Source organism: Myzus persicae, unplaced genomic scaffold, assembly GCF_001856785.1.
Source record: "Myzus persicae strain clone G006 unplaced genomic scaffold, MPER_G0061.0, whole genome shotgun sequence".
Lineage (NCBI taxonomy): Eukaryota > Metazoa > Arthropoda > Insecta > Hemiptera > Aphididae > Myzus > Myzus persicae.
Window position 1 is genome coordinate 150,501 of NW_019100615.1, and position 21,290 is coordinate 171,790.

At 28.5% G+C, this 21,290-nt stretch overlaps 3 protein-coding genes across 5 annotated transcripts; 1 reads left to right on the forward strand and 2 right to left on the reverse strand.

Moving 5' to 3' along the window:
• Nucleotides 1–3,137: 3,137 nt before the first annotated feature.
• On the reverse strand, nucleotides 3,138–13,137 carry LOC111036849 (nuclear pore membrane glycoprotein 210). The gene is made up of 18 exons (XM_022319098.1): nucleotides 12,696–13,137; nucleotides 12,337–12,611; nucleotides 11,641–11,840; nucleotides 11,430–11,561; nucleotides 11,045–11,358; nucleotides 10,712–10,978; nucleotides 7,684–9,964; nucleotides 7,381–7,602; nucleotides 7,141–7,326; nucleotides 6,882–7,067; nucleotides 6,653–6,805; nucleotides 5,706–5,921; nucleotides 5,356–5,635; nucleotides 4,312–4,541; nucleotides 4,090–4,248; nucleotides 3,826–4,018; nucleotides 3,704–3,754; nucleotides 3,138–3,618 (listed from the first exon to the last, which is right to left on the reverse strand). The coding sequence occupies exons 1-18, from the start codon at nucleotides 12,863–12,865 to the stop codon at nucleotides 3,503–3,505; spliced, it is 5,631 nt and encodes a 1,876-aa protein (XP_022174790.1). The 5' UTR covers nucleotides 12,866–13,137; the 3' UTR covers nucleotides 3,138–3,502.
• Nucleotides 13,138–14,901: 1,764 nt separating this feature from the next.
• LOC111037007 (39S ribosomal protein L15, mitochondrial) lies at nucleotides 14,902–19,571 on the reverse strand. Of its 2 annotated transcripts, XM_022319363.1 has the most exons (6): nucleotides 19,316–19,428; nucleotides 18,917–19,061; nucleotides 18,665–18,819; nucleotides 18,436–18,601; nucleotides 15,939–16,098; nucleotides 14,902–15,305 (listed from the first exon to the last, which is right to left on the reverse strand). In XM_022319363.1, exons 2-6 carry the CDS (start codon nucleotides 18,917–18,919, stop codon nucleotides 15,004–15,006), a joined length of 786 nt encoding a protein of 261 aa, XP_022175055.1. In that variant the 5' UTR covers nucleotides 18,920–19,061; nucleotides 19,316–19,428; the 3' UTR covers nucleotides 14,902–15,003. The 2 variants fall into 2 exon arrangements, with proteins under 2 accessions (XP_022175055.1, XP_022175049.1); XM_022319357.1 differs by lacking the exon at nucleotides 18,917–19,061 and having other exon boundaries at nucleotides 19,316–19,571.
• Nucleotides 16,727–18,429, forward strand: LOC111037022. 2 transcript variants are annotated; one of them, XM_022319384.1, is made up of 2 exons: nucleotides 16,727–17,565; nucleotides 17,609–18,429. In XM_022319384.1, the coding sequence occupies exons 1-2, from the start codon at nucleotides 17,249–17,251 to the stop codon at nucleotides 17,655–17,657; spliced, it is 366 nt and encodes a 121-aa protein (XP_022175076.1). In that variant the 5' UTR covers nucleotides 16,727–17,248; the 3' UTR covers nucleotides 17,658–18,429. The 2 variants fall into 2 exon arrangements, with proteins under 2 accessions (XP_022175076.1, XP_022175067.1); XM_022319375.1 differs by having other exon boundaries at nucleotides 17,626–18,429.
• Nucleotides 19,572–21,290: the final 1,719 nt, after the last annotated feature.

The following is a 21,290-nucleotide window of genomic DNA, read 5'->3' on the forward strand; positions in this document are numbered from 1 at the left end:
GTTATCCTCCTAAATACGGTACATTGGGCAAATGTAAACTGGGCCCGAAGGTACCTTTTTTGTTGTAAACTCGGACCGAAAACATACATAGGAGAAGATTCTATGCTTCCGCCTGAAATGTGGGCCAGTGCATCAGTTGAAACGTATTTAACAACAAATGCATGTGTTAATTTCATGCCCATTTTAATTCAAGTTTTAATTCCACTCACCCCAATATATATTCCATCATTTCAAAATTAAAAGAAGTACAAACAGAAACGTACATTAAAATCAACAGCCTAGATGCACCATTTAAATTCCAAAATATAAAAACTAAAAAAAAAACTCTTAGAAAGAACACTTACAAAATATAAAAATAAAGATATATCAGTGAGTGAATATGTAAAATACATATCTTTTTACTTAAAAAAACTAGATTTATATATTATTATAATAAAATTTTTCACTCATTATTTACACTACAATATTACTTATTTATTTTTTATTATATTTTTACATATTTTTACACTTATACATTTATATAAATACATTTATTATTATTTTATTATAAATATAATAACATTTTAATTACATTTTTCATTTAAATAACGAATTTCATACTATGAATAATAATATGAAAATGAAAATAATTTTTGGAGGATAATGAGAACCGCCTCCTCTCGTAGTGTCCTCTGGGTAATAATTTAAATAATATTGACCTGAAAAAAACCCGGGCCGAGTTTACCATCGACCTTTTGAAAATGTTTTTTCCTAGGGCCGAGTTTACAATCTCCCGGTACATTGTGTAGGTACCGATTATGCACTTCAGGGCCTGCATAAGGGTATAGGTGGCATTTAAGGATTTAAGGTCAAATTAAATATCCAAGCTATATTTGCTTTTATCTATCAGTTTTCATTCTCGTGATTGTAAAGCATAACGGGCGATTATAAACCTTCTCGAAATTACAATCTACTCCGGTACTAAGTACCTGTAGGATAGATTAGTTCATATTGCAGGGGCGAAAATTGATCCCCGGGCACACAATTTTCGTGGGAGTTTTTTTTATGGCCCTATGGTTAGTCTTTGGCAGGGACGGATTGGGCCATAGGGAAATCGGGAAATCTCCGATGGGCCGCGTACTAAGTAAATAGCAGAAAAGTAGACTTACATATAACCTAATAAATATTACCATTGATTTTAAATTATTCATTCTATAATCAATGATATTAGTGATGTTACGTAATAACAGTATATAATATTATAACGTAAAGCGTTGTAAATTATAATAATATAATGTCTACAATCGAACTGAATAATAATATTAATGATCAATAAGAAATATTAGAAATAACAATAGCTATACAAAAAATCAACTTCCGTGGACAGTAAAATAATTGGTTATTCGAGTTGTCGTCGATCAGATGGGCCGGCGGGTTGCGGGTAATGACGACGGTTTTGAATGATGCAAGTCGTTAAATAAGAATATTTTTATTTTTAATTTATAAATTATATTATTTAAATAAAATATCAATCGTCATTCAAAACCTCAGCACTTATCAGCACTCGGCAGTCAGCAGCTCACCACAATTTGGTTAATTTTACAATTTAATTACTAAGTACTTAACTAGGAATATTTGATAAAATATTTTATATTACAATAGTACTTACCTAATAGTTGTGAATTATAAAATAAAATGGAAATGGATGGATCAGACTGTAATAAAAAAGGAGGAGTTGAAAAAATTCGATTAAAAAAAACTACTTTTAGAAGCAAAGGCTTCTAAGAGCCTTACATCATTTTTATATTTCATTTTTAGCATACAAATATGTACTTACTCTGCCATCAACCCAAGTATCATATGGAAGATCTTTTTCTTTCTTAAAAAACATTAAGTCAAGACTTCGTAGTCAACTTTCGGATCCAAAACTAGAAGCATTCATGTTAATGGCCATCGAAAAACAGAAATTAACTCTATTAGATTCAGATTAAATTATAGAAGAATTACAAAAAAAGAGTTCTCTTTAAAAAAAAAAGAAAAGTGATTTTTATTTATAAATTACATCTGATAACAACTAGGTATCTTATATTATCTGCCTATACAAACCTCACTAAATCACCCCCCCCCCTCCCACCAACAAATAGTGGGCCGGTAAAATGGTATTTTCCCGGGCTGGTCCGAAGTTCCAATCAGTCCCTGGTCTTTGGTCTTTGGTGTTAGAAGTTAGAACACTATTTTTATTTCACAAAAATTGCTAGTGATGGCCACATTTGAACGAAAAAAAAAATATAAATCGTATAAACACAGCATTAAATAATAATCATCATTCTTTCATTAATAAAATTACCACACCACGTGGTACACATTATCATAATGATAAATCATAAATGTAGTATTTTGTCATATGTCATTTACGTAGAATAACGTATGCCGTTTGTACCCTATAATAAATAAATTGTGATTGTGCCATATTCGTAAATTGGTTATCCAGGCATCAGTCAAAGTTTCAGGATTATGCATAGATTCACATAAAACACTATAATTTCAAGGTTCAAAACGAAAGCAAGCATGTATTGATGCTGTGTTTTTGTTAAAATGTCAGATTCACAATAACTTTTATGACGTATCCGTCAACGTATACCTAAATAGTTATTTGTTGTGTGCCCAGATAATTTGGTATTCCAACTGTTTTTTTTTTCTATTTAGGTAGCTACTTATGTTTACAAAGAAGTTTGAAAAGTGATATAGTTATTAAATTTGTTATAAAATAAAATTCTACATAGCATTTTAATATAATTGGAATTTAAATATTTAAAGTTACTACCTACTTGATACACAATTAAGAAAGATTATATTTTTTTGTGTTGTAAACAAAATATTAACCTATGATTACTAAGTATATGAATGAATACAATTTAATTGTGCTAGTTAGTAGTTATGCTTATAATAAGAAAACAATTATAGGAAGGAAATGTCAGTCTTTTAGTAAATGATTGGGCACAATTTTAGCAATTTTCCAAGGCGTAGAAAATCTACTAATGATGTAAAATGAGAATAAAAATAAAGTATTGTAACTATTTAGAATTAGATAATTGCGGACGATTTATACGATTGTAATATTATATTGAATTAAATGTATTAAATTAAACAACAATCTATTAAAATGAAAGAAAACATATATATTTTAATTTGTGTTTTATTTAGTGTTGCATCCTAGACAATATAGTTTAATTCTTATACATTTAGTAACTCACTTAGTTATATAAAAATGTTGTTAATTAAAAAGTTACCACACAACTACATACAATACAGTGTCAAACAATTTAAAAATTAAAAAAAAAAAATTTTTTATACTTAGTTTTTTAAATATTACATTGTAATTACAGAAATATAAATTTTACAGGTCTACAAAAGACAACTAGTTTACTATTTACAGAATAAAATTCACATTATACATGAAAAAAAAATAATATAATAACCGTTTGATATCAGACTAAATTTTGAGTGTCATAATTAGTTAAATTTATTGCAACCTTGTAAGAGATCTATTTAAACTCAATGCAGGTGATCTATTGTGATCGCTCGAATAACTTCTGTTATAGAAACCCACATGTGTAGGAGATGGTGAATTTTGTGGACCTAAACATAGTTAAAAATTATATAATTACCTTGATTTAAAGAAATTATAATTTGATGATACACTGTAATTCACACTTAAGCTTACTTTTAATTAGAGGAACATATTTGCTGTTCAATGAAAATCCATAAAAATAAACTGTAAAACAAATTTAAAAGTTTTAATACAACTATTATATGTAGAGAAACTGTATTAAAAATAAAACTTACCAACTAAAGACGTTATTATTATTGTAACTAAACCAATAATGTATGGGTTTGAAAATATACTATTTGAAAAACCGGAGAACAGACCAGGTATTGACGACTGTTGAACTTTTTTGGTGTCATGTTGATTGGCATTGGGCAATTTAGGTCTTGAAAAATCATATTCATTTAACGAACGTGATGTCACAACAGGTATCTATTATTAAAAAAAAAGTTATTATAAATAACTATTATTTACAATTAAAAAACTAAGATGATAACACAAACCTTAATATTTTGATAAGTTAAGTTTGAAGAAACAAGAATATGAATATCAAAACGTTGACCATTCCAAAAGCTATCATCCACATCAAATGAATACACTTTTTCATTTTGGCTTTCATTTAACAGTATTGGAAGCACGCATGAATCATTACTAGATGTAACCTAATAAATTACAAAAATGTTAAATGTTACAATAATAGAAATTTAAGCAAATGTAATTCTTACCTTGATTTGTGATAGAACTTGAGCTAAACCGACAATAATGAGTTTGTCTTTGCCACTGAACTGGCCAAAAAACAACTCTTTTTTGTTAATAAAGACTGATGGTAAAAATTGAATATCCTTATGCTCAGTAAATACACTACCAGTAGAAACCTGAATGGCTACTTTAGCTTCAAAGAGACTCAATTCCTGGTCGATAATTGGAAGGGGTGTCAATTTACAACTATAAAAACCTAAAAAAAATGTATATAAATATTTTTACAAACATATACAAAATATAACATTGCAAACATTTTAAGATTTTAGACTGTAAAGCTAAGTACATGATTAGAAAATAATTATGAGCATTTAATAGTAACTATTGGAAATAAATTGTTGAGGGCTAAATAAAGATAATATGTAAATTCAGATAATTATACTAAGGTAATAAAAATACTAATGAGTCAAATCTTTGAAAGTATATGTTTGGATACATTACCTAACTATTACTACAATCAGTTATTGATCTATATTGTATTCTAGAGTAAAGATAGAATACAACAATACACGATCCATCATAATTCTAGAATAAGATATAGAAGAATAGTTGAACTGTTTTAGAAAAGTTTTCCCAACTCTGTCAGATTCAAATACGAATCTTAAAATTTGTATCATGACTATGTAAATAAGGTTGAAACATCATTAAAACACAAGCCATCTTATTTTTGAAAATTAGTGAATAAAAACCGTTCTACTAATGATACTACAAAAAACCTCGCTCTTGGAGGAACAATATCGTCTTTTGAACAAGCGGCCACTAATCTTTTATCAACACATTTTTTGTCGGTTTACTCAAATGAAAAGGTGGTGGTTGAGAGCAGTGATTTAGTTATTCCTAAATTTTCCATTTTTAAGCATTATTATTATTTGTATTATGCATATTTCATACTCTTAACTTATAATTTAAATGTATTATCTTTTGTTTTCAATGGGCATTGTCTGTTAATTATTATTAATTAATTAATTGATAGTAAATGAATAAATAATAAATTAATAATTAATAAATACCTGTTTTTGCGTTAAAATGAGGACTGACATCAAACACACGACTTATTGAAGGGGTTTTCACTTGACTAGATAAGATAGACTCAAAATGAACATCGCAAACAAATGGAAATCGTTTAACTGTATTTTCACGATTAGAACAATCATCATCACGCCATTCCCACATATTTCCTTTTTTATTTTTAACTAATGAAACTGACTCTTGTTCGTTTAGTAAAATCAATGGAATATCAATAATAGCACTATTGCTTAATATCTTTTTCTCAAGGGGCAAAATTAATATCTAAAAATGTACATTCAATTGACACATAAAAATATTAAATCATAACTATAAAAAGTTATACCATACTTACAGTTTTGATAGGTAAAATATTTATGCTTGTAGATGTAGTGAATTTATTATTGGAATAAGTCACGAAAACTTCTGAAGGTGCCATAGCTACACTAAATCCAGATGAATTATCAACAGCTAATGTTTTCATATTATCTGATAACCATTCACTAGCATCTTCTTCACTAAATTGTACAGGCATTAAAAAACATATAACATCTCCAACAGTAACAGTAGCCTGCAAAAAAAAATAACAGTTAAATTGGTATGCCTATATGTTCTGGATAAATTATTTAATAAAATTATATATTTTTTTTAAAGTAAATATTAATGTAAGGACTAATCATTTTTTCAACATAACAATTATGTAGCTAACATCAAATTGTGTTTCAGTATATAATTAATAGATATTGATATAGATCAAATTAAGTGACATGGCACACAAGTGTGTGAGCGTGACATATACATACTGAATATAATTCAAGAGTTTCAATTATTTTAATATTTTATTTGTAGTTTAGAAATACTAGTGAAGAAATTACACAAAATAATAAGCAATTTTTGTTGGTTTTCAAGTAGGGCATATTTAGAATCGGAATTTTAAAATTGCTCCAAGTATTTTGTGTTAAATAAATTTGGAAATAATATTTATGTAATCCAGCAACTTTATTTACACCTTAATATATATAGGATACTGCCTGTTACATGGAAACTCAAATGTCTTACATTTTTAATATAAAATATACCTAAATAAGATTTATAGATACCAAATAAACAAAAAAGTATAATTTTTGTCATATTTTTAAATATATGTATACTGTTAATTAAATTAACAGATAAAAATTAAAAACGACAGTAACAAGATTGTTAAGGAATAATTATTTTAAGTGGTAAATGTACAATATATATCTTTAAACGGCAATAAAAACTACTGTATAATTGTTTTATTTTACTCTAATAATTACATACTTTATTTGGGTATATAAGATGCTCAACGTGGAATTTAATATAATCTTCTTTGAAGTGATGAACACCATCATCCCAAATTTTCAATATTACTTCACCAGATTCAAACAAAGAAACATCCATAATATGTTTTTGATTGCCAGGTGTCATTGAAATCTTTTAAAAAAATAAATATTATTTATTTAAATACATTTTTTTAACAGATTCATTTGAATAATAGATACTTTCATACCTTATTTTGATGACTTGTGAGGAATTTTAAATCAGAGTTAACAGCCTTAAACTGAGCTCCTTTTTCATCATGATAAGAAGTTATTAGTTTTAAATTCATTCCACTTGGTAGAACAGACATTTGTGAAGAATCTTTAGAATTTATATTGGTTTCAATATTTATCATAATATAGTTCACACGTTTTACCTGTAATGATAATAACATAATGATTATTTTATATTAGTGTCATTTATTTGAATACAAATCTAATAATATTTACTTCAATGGGCACATCTAAAGATTGTGTTATATCAAAGTCTTCTGTTGAAGTAATAAACACATGAGCACGTCCAACTTCATTTGTTGTTTTAACGTTTCCAGAGTTTTCATCAACAGATATTGCTAATGAATTATGACTTCTGTCTAATTTAGAATTACCAACAATCCGGAATGATTGTTTGGCTACCTAATAAAAGAAATTAATTAATATACAGCAGGCTCAACAAAACAATTTACTTACTTTGTTTTTATTTGTCATTAATGTGAATTCAGTATTTGGAGTAACCAATAAACTATTTAATAACAAGTCATGTGAAGTCAAATGTAGCTCTTCATACACAGTTATATCAATGAAATTGGTGAAAATAACCTTTGTGGATGGGTCCGATACAGAAACACTAATTCTAGTGTTTCCTGTTTTGACAGCACGAACACGAATTGATATCCTATCTTGTTCACGTACCTAATGTAGAAAACAACACAATTCAACATCATAGTATTGAATAAATAGTATTACACACAAAATGTACAAATAAATACTTACTAGTATTCCTGTATTTTCTAAAATGTCATAAATTTGAACAATTCCAGCTGATGATGTGGTCCAATGGAATACTAAAGATGGATGAATAGTACCAATTATAATAGGATTTAGAGAGTCTGGAACGCCACGAACCCAAGCTGGCATCACTTCTCCCACTTTCAATTTCAATAATGGCACTTCAATTTTCACATTATTTAACTTAATTACTCTAATTGCTATTGTATCTTTAGAATATACAACATTCATTCCACTTATTACATCAACACCTACAGCCATACCAGTTATTGTAACAGTTCCTACTTTTAAACCTTTGACTATTCCTCCATTTGAAACTTTGGTAATTTGTTCATCTTCAGAAATAAATTCAAATACACATTCTAAATGTGGTCCACCAGAAACTGTTAACTGATAACTTGATCCAACTGCTAATGTTAAATTTTTAGGAGATAATCTAAGTTGAGAATAAACTTGAATAGAGGTAGTTTGCGTACGAATTTGTTCCATAGGAAATGTATCAGCAACAAAATATAGATTTGTTTTACCCAATGACGTACCCATAATTGTAAATTCTGTCTCATATATCTTTTCAGGTTTACTCAATTCTTGTTTAATTGTCAACATGGAATTTACATCAACTACTGGTCGAATATTTACAACACCCGGTTGAATGGGAAGAGAATGACCCTCAGAATCATAGAGTTTTACAATAGCTTTTATGGTTCTTCCAATTTCAACAAAAGTATTTGTTAATAGTAACATGTTATGGATATTTCGTACTTTAAATGCAGCTTCAGCTGGCTTAGATCTGACACAAAGATCTTTAATACTTATTGTTAAATCCCCTGGAGCTAATGGACTTATGTCTATTTGTCTTCCTCCATTATGTGTTACTTTGGCTACTATCTGCGTATTTAACTGTATTTTGAAGTATCCACTCCCCTGATGACCATAAATTGATTTAGTAATTTCTGGATTATTAATAACCAACATTTCTTCATGTGTTAAGCGAGGATTATCAAATAAAAGGAGTGATATAGAATGTTTAATTGTTGGTATTATTTCAAATACTTCATCGTTAGATTTTAAAAAAGAACCAAACCGTGAGCTATTTGGAACAACAAATGGTTTCTTATATCCAGTTAACTGAAATACAGCCTCAGTAGAGCCTTCTTTGCTTAAAGGTTCTAAAATACTAAAATGATAGTCTGGAAATTGAAAACCATACTCTGTAATTTCATTCAAACTAAGTGAACTGATAACTCTTATAAGATCAGAATCTGTAATAACCCAGCTAGCATTTATCATTGTAGCATTATCAAAAATATTTCCATCTTCATCAATCACATTAATTCGAACAAATAACTTTTCATGTACATAAGCCACTACATTGTTAGAAGACTTAGAAATTGGACAATCATCTTCGGTATCTGCTACAAACACTTTTACAAATTTTGGAGATGCACACAGAACATTTACTGAAGTCTCTGATATTATTTCTGATTCCAATCTATTAATAACTGGATTACTCTTAATAGTTAAATTTGCTCGAGTTGATCCCAAACTAACACAAGTAATACTGTATGCATACGTTTTATGTCCATCAACATCACGAATTACAGAAAGTTCATTAAATGTCACCAGATTTTCGTCAATTTTAAATTCCACTTTATAACCAGCGCTATGGCCCAACCAAGGTTGAGGGCCTCCATAGAATAACAATGTAGTTGAGCAACCTGGTGCTAAAACTGTAAGTTTTGATTCTGGACGTAGTGGAACTAATTTTTTATATGTGCTTACAATAACAGAAGCTTTTAAAACTGTACTTCTTGTATGAAAATTCACAGTTACTTTGGATGAAGCCACTGACTCTGAGCGTAAAGAAAATGCCGCACAAGATTTATTCAAACTATGGTCAAAATGTTGTAATGTAAATTGAGAACTTTCAATTTCAATTTTAAATTGATCATGGTTACAGGCTGTAACACTGACATCTTCTTCACCTCCAGGTATTTTTGCAAATAGTTGTAAATATAATATAATATTTTTGCCTACTTCTTGTTCTACAGGATAAGCAATTATTTTCAAATCATCTGGTACAAGAACAAAAATATTAGCACTATCTTGATTTAATGAATCTCTTGTCATTGCAGCTGATACATATGTTTTTCCTAAACCTTGAGCTGTGACAAGTCCATTAGATGAAACAGTACTTACAGTAACATCATCACTATTCCAAGTGTATTTTTTGTCTCCTCCGGTAGCTTTTAATGCAAATTGTAAACTGAAATTTAAAATATAAAGCATTTAGTTTAATCAATTATAAATTATAAGCAAATTGAACCATATGTGAAAACTAAATATCTGATAAAGTATTTACAATTTTGTTTCTACGGGAAAATATATGGACTTAAATACTTACATAAATAAATGTATGTAATATTGATATCACAAATACAAGGTACTATAAGAAGAGACCAGATTTTTATGTTCTAATAAATGGGGAGATAAAATGTTTTTATGCAGTAACTCTTTAATGTGAAAAATCAAAATATACCATTAAGAACTTGAAAAAACAAGTTTTATAAAAATGAATCATATAGAAACAATTTATGACAGTATCCTTATATACCATATCTCCATTTCTATAATATGTTGTACAGCAAAAATGTATCAAACTGATACTATCAATACCAGTTGCTGTAAATTAAAATTCCATTTCCTATACCTACACAATTTTTTTTTGAAGTATGTAGGTTCAACTAGTTATTTATTGTCCATACAGTAGAAATATTCTTAAAACATGTCACTATATATAAAATATTCTTTAACATCTAAATACGCATTTAAATGCAAAATATTTTGTGTGTATATTTTTTGTTAAATTAAACGTTGAGAAACCTCACCTAAATATTACTTCACGAGATTTGAATCTTTGAAAATTATTTATCATTTACCTAAGTAAATAATATATTTTTTTTATATAGTTTAATAACAGTTATAAAGCAAAATGTATAAACAATCATATTACCCATTGTTTAGGTTTGCATGCCATGGGAAAACTATTACATCTGGTTTTACTTCCACTTTTGAATAAACAGATACAGAAGTTATTGCAGCAGACCTAGAATCTTGATATGGTTTCAGTAATGATGCTTCTATCTGTGGTACTCCTAATTTAATAGGTTGGACAATAACATATGATCCATTATTTACTGTACTTAATACTTTAAAATACTCTTCAGGTAAATTCAACATTACTTTAACATTGGGTCCAATGTTAATGGACTGATTATGACTAGAGAAAAAATTAAAAATAAATATAAATGGATAATTAATAGTTAATTCTCCTTAAATACCATACTTGTTAAATAGATGAACTTCCAATTCGTATAAACCATTAATGATTAAATTTCGTCGATTGTAAGGTTTAACCACAATTGATAAATGATCTGCATTAGAGATACTAACAAAACTACTGATTGATTTAGGAATAGTATCGCTTTTAGACTCAGCGTGATTATCAATTAAGTTTAGCCTAACTTGACCACTTTTAAGACCACGAAACAGACCCGAATCATTTTCAATTTTTAGCAAGTCTGAATTTGACGATTTATCTGTTTCTATAGCATATTGGCTAGAAGGTAGTTGGATCTTTACTAATTTTTCATTTTGTATCTAATCAAAATAATGTAAATAAATCTCACCAAACAATGTAACAAATAAACTGTAATTAAAAGGTTAATTACTTGATAAATATCTATATGAATAAGATCACCGGGTAAGATAACAACATGAGACGGCTCAAGCCTTAAATTTGCAATAACTGATAGTTCAACTTGTGTGGTGGGCTCATCCAACGTTGACAATTTTACAGAAACCTAAAATAGAGTTGATTAAAAATTTAACTTATTTAAATATTACCATACATAGTTTTATGTTCAGAAACAATTGACATACTAATGCTGATCCAGTCTTAACTCCTTCAACAAGAATCATATGACCTTGCTTATTATTCTGATCTAGATCATAAAGATCTGGTGGAGTTCTATATGAAGAATCTTTAAATGGTATGAATTTTAAAACGGTGTTTATAGGACTTCTAAGTACTTTTAAAGACCAATTAAATTCAACACCATCCAATGTTGTAAATTTATTCCCTAAAATAAAGTAAAAACAAAACTGATAAATAAATTGGACATTGACCGCACATTTTTCCATACTATTCATCACTCATTATTTTTAACATTAATTCTATTTTAGTTTTATACAACTATAATTGGTAAATAACAAATTATTTGTTCAATATTCAATATAAGATATACAATGATAAATTTAAATAACATTTTCAGAAAATTCTTCAACATAAAGATGTTGGTTCAAACTTCAAATAAATTTTAGTTGTACCATCGATATGGGAGAAATAATTTTATCTATGACAAATGTTTAGTAAATACTATGGATAGGTACAGTAATTTGAACCATCAACTAGAATAAAATATTATAAAATGATAAATATGGTTGATAATAAATTTTTATTGAGTTTGTACCAAAGTATTAGTAAGCAGCTTTTTAAGAGTACGGATAATAGTAGGTATATCTTAAATGGTAAACTTTACAACTTAGGTATACTGATCTTAAATTACAAACAAGTACCTTGATCATCAAACGCAGATACTTCAAAAAGTTCTGGCGCATCTCCAACAAAGAGCTCTCTTGTCTTTGTAACAATCTGTAAAGACTTAATAGTATCAACAATGACATCGCAACGTATTGTTTCACCAGAATTAGCGTCTTCTGCGAATATGATTGCTATTCTGCGAACTTTCTCATTCGATAGTGAAGACACAGAAACTTTGCTCGAACATCCAAGAGTTGGATTCACATCTAAGGGAATGAGTTTGATAATGTTGTCACCTCTAAATATTGACCTAGAAATCACTGATATTAGTAACGTACAAGAGTTATAGACACTATGGATAGACGCAGTTACATAACCAAATCAAAACACTTACCATTTGTAACAGCCATCATCTGTAACTTCTATATTAAATTTAACAGTGAACGTGTCAAATACCGGCAACAGCACACGGGGAACGTTGAGTTTTGATCCAAAAGCATTATTAACACATAAAATGCCAAGTAGAACAATTGGTAATAATTTCGTTGAAAACATTGTCACCATAGAAAAAAGAATAATTGTACCGATATTGTGTTTATTATGTCTAAAAGCTCATAACGAGAACCAAATAAATAGATGATCGTTACAATAGACAATTAAAATTCAAACACGCAACTTTTGAAATTTACATTGTGAATATTAATTAATAAATCAGGTAAAATGTATACTAAATAGAAAATATTAACCTACGGCAGTGAATTTACAGACAGTAAAAACCAAAACGACCGTGAAATAGGAAAGTAGCCGTTATTCGTTAGAGTGACCGATGTTCGTATAAAACTAACCTTAAAGTTGTTATCACTTATCATAATGACGCAAAGTGTGGGTTGGTATCATATCTATGGTTGGTACCACGATTAAAGATAGTAATGGTTACCCAACGAATCTTGGAGAGTGTCCATAGATAATAGATATATATTATATTATATCAGCGGTCCACAACCTTTTTGAGTTCGCGACCCCCTATGTCACCAATATATCAGATATATAGATTCTATTCTAACGACCCTTTTTAATGTAAACATTAAAAATTTCAACAAACTGTTATTATTGTATTTATTTGTATATATATTTTACCAAAAAAGGTATATTAATATGCAAAATTAAATGAACCTTTTTATCGACTATCGGACTATCCAACAAAATATATATATATTATAACACTTACTATTAATTATAAGATTCTAAGTGAAACAATTTTTTTCCCACATGAATTGGCGACCCCCAAAGGGATTGCGACCCTCCGGTTGATAATCGCTGCCTTATATAGTATATATTATTTAATATTAGATTATTAAATTATAATATAATGTATGCTCTGTTATGTCGTTTACTTACACTTAAATTAACATAAAGAAAACGATACCTAATAATATGTATAATAAAATAATGTAGGTACCTACTATATTGTATAATTGTCTTTATGTATTTGTATATATTAGTGTATACCTGTAGTAATAACATTTTTTAATAAAATATATCGGAAATACAAAACACAATTCTAAATTCTATGCCTGCAAAAGTAACACATACTTATCTATGTTACGTAAATGTATTTAAATATCGAATTAATAATTATAAATTGACATACAAATCTATTTTTTGACAAATTGTTTATTTTCATTCTCATTTAGTAAATTATACTAATGTTGACAATAATATATTGCTTGGGGTACAAGTAGTAAAGTTGTAATCCATTATCCAGACAATTGTGATATCAGAATTAACCAGTATCGTTAAGTCAAGACCTATCCAAGGAAGTTTTACATTGTAGGAGCCCGATTTTTTATATCTTTAAAAAATTAATTTTTCCTTCAAGCTTCTATAGCCCATTTAGGGCCTTCGCTACTATTTGATACCATTTGTCGACAGATACTCTTCTAATTTTGATCCTGGTGCACATTCTTCAATGTGATTTGACTACGTCTATCCACCTCTGCCTTGGTCGTCCCCTGGGTCTTTTTCCATTGATATTGCCAATCATAACGTCTTTTATTATATCGGTGTATCTCCAGGCATGCCCCGCCCATTCTAACCATTTGCCTCTTATAAAGGACTTGATAAAAATGTTGGCAGTGAACAAAATCAACTCTCAAATTCTGTATACATCTATTTATATTCTAAAAAAAGTTGAGCTAATTTTTATTAGAAAATATAATGGTATCAACTTATATAGTAATCAATTATCTACATAGTTGAATTATTTTACAGTTTAACTGAAAATTAGATTAAATTTATTTGAGTATATTGACGTTTTAAAATGTTTGTGTATATTTATAAAAACGTTTTTCTACTAAAATAATCATTTTTTTTATGAAATTCGGCATAAGTAGTTGACAGTAATAAGTGAACTAATCATACTCAACAATATTATAGATAACATTGTCTGATAACACTAAGAAAATAGTGTATTCAATATAATACTATACAATTTTAATTCTTCATAATAACAAATATAATGATACATTGAATTAAAATTTTATAAAATTTATTATTAACAAAAACTTTGAAATACAAGTTTCCCAAAAACATATTATTCAGATATATTTGTAATAATCATGCTCTTTAGTATTGTATATAATAATATTAAATTACACGACACGTATCATTATAAATTATAATACTAACATCAAAAAATGTATTTAACTTCTATAGAACTCTTTGAGTTCTGGATCAGTGGGTTTCAGTATAACTTTATCCTTTAGATTAACAACCCAACCAGGTTCTAGGCCATAAAATATTTGCCTTTGATCTTTTCTACTGACAAGCATGTCATAATCTGGATCATCTTCAATTTTAGGAAGTTTATATCCATATTTCTGAGCTAAAACAAAACGTTCCCAGGATATTTTTTCAGGGTCTGCCAAATAACCGCGATTTGCTGCACTTGAATAATATAAAATTGCATCATCGGGGGGAATCATACGTCTCGGTATTGCTTCTCCTATAAAAATAAACAAAGTATGATCAAAAATAAATTAGGTGTAATTTTAGGACCACATATGTTATTTTAAAATAACTACTACTACAACTAAATGAGGATGTGGGTTGTGATTATACATTTAGTACAAAATTATTTTATACAAGCTGTAGGTGTATAAAAAAATAAATATTAGATAATTTTATTAGAAAATTAATTTCAATTTTAAGAATATTATAATTTACTGTGAAATTGCAAAATTGAAAATTATTATATTTAAATAATAGTATTAAATTTAAATATAAAACCATTATCTGTTTTCTCATGGTTTTTATTTAAAGATATATTTATTTGTAAGAAAGATGAGAATTTTTAAATTGTAAAAATTGACGAGCTACATTACAACTTAATCAAAAATTCAGGGTTGTAAAAACCCTGATTATATACTTAAGAATGAAAATAAATTTACTATAATATCAATGATTATTACACAATATTTGAACTGCTAACACAATTTTTTTTTAAGTTAGGAAGACAGAGAAAACACACACTGGTGTGTTGTCCTCTTAATTAACTCTTTTTGTCTTACTTTAAAATGAATATAAATAATAGTTCGGAATACAATGTTAAAATATTTACAGAATTTACTTTACAAACCTCTTTGGAAGAACTTTTTAGGATTAATCAAAATAAATAAACTATTAACATCAAAAAATGATGTCGTTATAACTCCTCCATTTCTTTCTATGGCTGCAATTGTAGGTTCACTAGCCCACTGAACTTCTACATTAATTTTTGCTTTGAAATGATCTGCTCCCTAATATTAAAAAAACAATTTTATCAATATACCTAATTTAATTTATAACAGTGAGCCCTGTAAATATATAACATGAATACAGTGAAGTTGAGCTAGAAGAAACTCTATTTTCATATTGTATCATAACAATTAGTAGTTTAAAAAAAACATATTACGAACTAGGGCTGTCATATAGTATGCGGTCTACCGGCAAATGCGTTCTACCGGCCGCTGTAAGATGCGGTCTACCTACGGTTTTACCCGCAATCTTTTTCTATCTTTTAGATATACTTTATCTTAATTGCATTATACACAGATAACAATACTTCAACATTTTGTAAAAGTATTGGCCCAATAGCTCAGTTGCTCAGTATGTCATTTATTGCGCGACACCACATTTTAACACCATATTTTATACACCCAATATGTTGGAAAAAGACTTTTATTCAATAATTAGTAGTGACGAATCAACCACAAACTTTTTAATCAGCAAAAATCTTGTGGCAAATAATGAAAATACCGAATGTTTAAAGTGTGGAAGTGGAATGAATTTATACCTACGTAAGGAGAGAGGTAAGGAAAGGAGAGTTTTACGTTGTAAGAGAAAGGGATGTCAAACAACACAAAGCTTAAGGTGAGAAAATTATTCTATTAATAATAATTATACTACTAATAATTATACTATTATATAGGAAAGATAATGCTTTTTGGACTTATATTGACAAGAATGGTCGTTTAAATAGTGGACTAAGCCTCAGTCAACAGTTAGAACTAGTGTTCTACTGGACTCAAGGTTTATCAAATAAAACAATCATGTCCTTAACTGGAAGATCGTCCAACACCGTATGTGACTGGATGAATTTGTGTAGGGATATACCACTAAAAATGTTCGAAAAACGTAATAAATTTGGAGGACCTGATGTCATCATACAAGTCGACGAATGTTTGTTAAGAGGATCCAGAAAAAATCATAAAGGTAATTTCTATCTTATAATTTTATAATTGAATACATAATAAAATACAATTTTACATTGAATATTAATTATAAAATATTATAAATCATCATTATGTTGTTACAGGTCGATATCGACTTGCAGATTTGCCGAGTGAAAATATCGAAGACGAAAATGACGACCCTCTTGAAAATGGAAAAAGAAATTATGGTAGACGAATGGATGGTCCTTGGGTGTTTGGATTATGCGACGATAGTGAGGCACGATATTTTGTTGTCGAAAAGCGGGACAAGCAAACTTTGCATGACATTATTAAAAGAGAGGTTGTATTGGGTTCTATTATACACTCTGATGGATGGCCAGCGTATAATGGGATCGCCCAATATGGTTTTACGCATAATACAGTTAACCACAGCGAAAATTTTGTTGATCCACTAACACAAGCGCACACTCAGAGGATCGAAAGTTTATGGAGACCATTACGCTTAAAAGTAGTTAAAAATATGTGTGGTACAAGTCCTGATCTCCTTCCAAGGTAAAAATATTATAAGTTATGTTTAATAAATTTAATGTAATAGTATACATATTATTGCAGGTATCTCATGGAAACATGGTGGCGAGGAATAAATAAATCAGATTTATTTAATGCATTTTTAAGAGATATGGCGGAAGTTTTTGTATAACGTATTATATTATATTTATTTATATTCATTGACAACAAATTTTTTGACTAACAAATTTTTAATTATTAATTTTTTACTAGACATTACTACTACAATAAATTATACTATAATATTATGGTATTTTAAATTTATTTATTCACGGTATACCGCATACTATATTCGTAAATCACCGGTAGACCGCATACTATACTCGTAAATTCACCGGTAGACCGCATACTATATGACAGCCCGAACTAGTCACAACCGCTGTATGCCTAAGTATTTAACAATGAATAAATAATTCACTATATTATATGCATTGTGCATTGTTAGAGTTATCAGTAAAACATCTAGTAAAAGAATGCATGTAATTTTAGGTAGAAAGGAGGAAACTCATTCAATCAGCCTAAAATACCAATAGATGGCCCCCAAAATTAATTAAATAAATTCCTACTATTTTCCACCCTATGATCCTATATATTTTGATATAGTGCCATTATCTGTACCTAATATCTAAATTATTATACACATTATAACCAGACATAAGAATAATCATTAAATAGTAAAATAATATAATACAAACAAATACACCAAACACAATATTAAACGAAAAGCCGGTTTTTATTTCAAAACATGATATTATGCATCTTTTAAATCTTGCGCCCAGGACCAAGGAGCATAGCTATATGGCTAATAACCATGTCATGTTACTGAAACACTATTGAAAATAAAGAAAAACTTACTTCATCAATCAGATTTACTCCGAAGTGTTTTTCTTCTGGATTTATGTTATATAAACCTGTATTGCACAGTACTGATAAATCAATGGGCTTTGAAATGTCTATACGATTCAAATCAATCATTTTTTGTAAAGTGGTCAATGATAGTGGTGGATATTGTCTTTTAACACTAAAAAAAAAGTTAAAATGTTGAGTGGAAAATTATCTTGAATATTGTCATTTTATAACTTACTGATGATCCTTGTAATATTGTTCTCTAGGAAATTTCATATAAAATGGAGTATTTCCTGTCTCATATCCAGGTCTCATAAAGTTTTGCCTAGCTTTTGATCCTTTATTACCATGACCATGCTTGTCACCTCCGTGCTGGGCCCTGCCTCGTTTATTCTAAAATAAAATACTTATATTATTTATGGACCATAATGAATAAATGGGACAAAAGATAAATACTATTTATTAAATATCATAATATAATATACATAACCATAACTATTAATATTCAAACAGTTAACACATTCACTGCGGATGACGTCTAATGGAATCATTTAACATTGTTTGCATATGATTATAAAACACACAACAATTTGGTCAACATTAAGATTAAACTATTTGAGTTTTGTTAGAATATCCTGTAAGCATTATTTCATGAATATACGAAAGTCAAACATTGCTATTTTAATTTTTAAATTTTGAGAATTTTTTTTAACGTCACTATACAACCATACTCGAAAATGATACGCAGCAAACATGTAAAATACAAATAAAATAGAAATGTTTCCTCGGAAGAATCAAGTGGATAGCAATGTATTATAAAAATATGTTATTAATAATAGTTAAATTGCAGATATTGTTTTTAAAATAAAAAATCATTTTTTCTAATTACTTTTTTTACTGCTCCATCATTATTTCGAAGGTTAGAAATTGAGAGTCTCGGTAGGTTTCTCAATAAATTCAAAACATTTTTATTAGTGAATGAGGTCATTTTAATAGGTAAACTGAACTAAATATAATTATTAATTATAAAGACAAATGCACTTAAAACAAAGTACCTAGCAAATAGCAAAATATGTCTAAGAAGTAAGAAGAGCACGGCTGTCGGCTATAGATATAAGATAGTACTATCTTAAACCGTGGTTTGTCCCTATCACACAATTATTGAAAGACCGTGTGCAGGTTAGGTTATCTTAGTTCATGTGTTTAACTAACTGCCAGAGCGCTCTATCGAGATTTTCATGAAACTATGTTCCCGCTTTTTTCAAAAAATTATGAATTTATTCGTTTTTATTTTCTCGATAAAACCAATATATCAAAAGTTACTTCATTTCAAAAAATATAAAAATATCAGTTTTTTAAAACAAATATAACTTTTTTCTTATTAAGTATATCAAACAAAGAAATACGCTACGACACGGAAAATATTATCTTATATTGTGTAAACATTTAGTGTCTGTACTAGGATTACCCACTGCAGATTGGTTGTTACCCACCCAAAAAGGTTTTTAGTATCAAATTTACGGACATCTCATGTCCTCTTAAATCGTGATTATTATTTATAAATAATATCAAGATAATACATTAAATAATACTAGTTTATATTGTCTTAGATCGTGGTTACCACTTATCATAGTCGTAGTATAATAGTACGAAAACATAGTAAAGATAGTATTAAATATTTATTTTTAATATTTATTGCTTATTAACATAATATGATTTTCATGAAATATATTAATATTGAATTTACTATTGCATTTTCAAATTCAATGTTATGTCGTGTTGTGCGCCATTATATCTAAAAAAGGGTATTAAAATTAGTTCATTTAGTATACCAAAGAATTCATCTTTAAAGATAGGCTGAGAAAGGGCCCCCTTTGTACTTCATTAAAAGAAAGCCCCAGAGTTTTCCAAAACCATTTTAAACATGAAGATGTTATAAACACAAAGGAATCTGAACAAGCAAACAAGGAGAAACAAATATTCGGTACGCCGTTTATAATAAAATTATAATTAATATATCTAATATATAAACTCAAAGCTCATTCAATGTAAAAAATACATGTATTACTTTACCTTAACCTAGGTTTGCGCGAAGTATTCAAAACCATATAATATCAATAGTCTTTATAGAGGCGGAGGTAGGCAAAAATTACGAGGGTGGTTTTTGAAAAAATTTAAAATATTCATAAAAATGTCATGCTATTCACAATGCAGTATTACCTACACTATTTCCTACATTAATTTCGGGGGGGGGGGGTAGTTTAACCCCCCTGGTTCGCCCATGTAGGCAGCGACCTTTCTGAGATGCTTGGGCGAGACATGGTCCTTATCGGTGGTACATCCCTTTTTAAGAGTGGGATTGCAAGTGCTATATTATTTGTATCTCTAAGCAATGATGCTAAATATATAAACGTACATATACACGGTAAATATCCATACGGATTGTCTCCATCTGTACTTACATTATTATTATAGATTATTTATCACTTATTACAGCCGATAACAAACAAACTTCCCATCACTGAGAACTAATTGGTTTTATTTTAGATCACACTTGTATATTGGATCAGAATTATTGTCTTTATTGTAAATTTCCATATATTTTAGTACGAATATTTCAATATTCCTATAGGCTATACTATAATATCGCATGGTGTACCGGTCCAACTGTCCATTCAGTTGCTGTCAGATGTGTTCGTGTTTCAGCCGTGTCAGTCTAGGCGATTTTTCGCAGTTTTAATGTTATGCTTATTTTTTTGAATGGAAAATGAAATTTATATAACTTATATATATGTCACGGGTAATGTTAACATTTGGATAATGTCGACATTATCCGGCTAATGTCAACATTAGCCAACTGTTAT

Bases quoted from the DNA above. Each gene is read 5' to 3' on its own strand.
- LOC111036849 (XM_022319098.1), bottom strand. From the start codon at position 12,865: ATGGTGACAATGTTTTCAACGAAATTATTACCAATTGTTCTACTTGGC. The intron at 7,068-7,140 runs GTAAATATTATT...TTATCATTACAG, and splicing joins CTTTAGATGTGCCCATTGAA to GTAAAACGTGTGAACTATAT. The intron at 4,019-4,089 runs GTTTGTGTTATC...TTTTAATAATAG, and splicing joins TAACTTATCAAAATATTAAG to ATACCTGTTGTGACATCACG.
- LOC111037022 (XM_022319375.1), top strand. From the start codon at position 17,249: ATGGATGGTCCTTGGGTGTTTGGATTATGCGACGATAGTGAGGCACGA. The intron at 17,566-17,625 runs GTAAAAATATTA...ATATTATTGCAG, and splicing joins AGTCCTGATCTCCTTCCAAG to GTATCTCATGGAAACATGGT.
- LOC111037007 (XM_022319357.1), bottom strand. From the start codon at position 19,414: ATGACCTCATTCACTAATAAAAATGTTTTGAATTTATTGAGAAACCTA. The intron at 18,602-18,664 runs GTAAGTTATAAA...CTTTTTTTTTAG, and splicing joins CAATATTACAAGGATCATCA to TGTTAAAAGACAATATCCAC. The intron at 16,099-18,435 runs GTAAGTTTTTCT...TTTTAATATTAG, and splicing joins GAGTAAATCTGATTGATGAA to GGAGCAGATCATTTCAAAGC.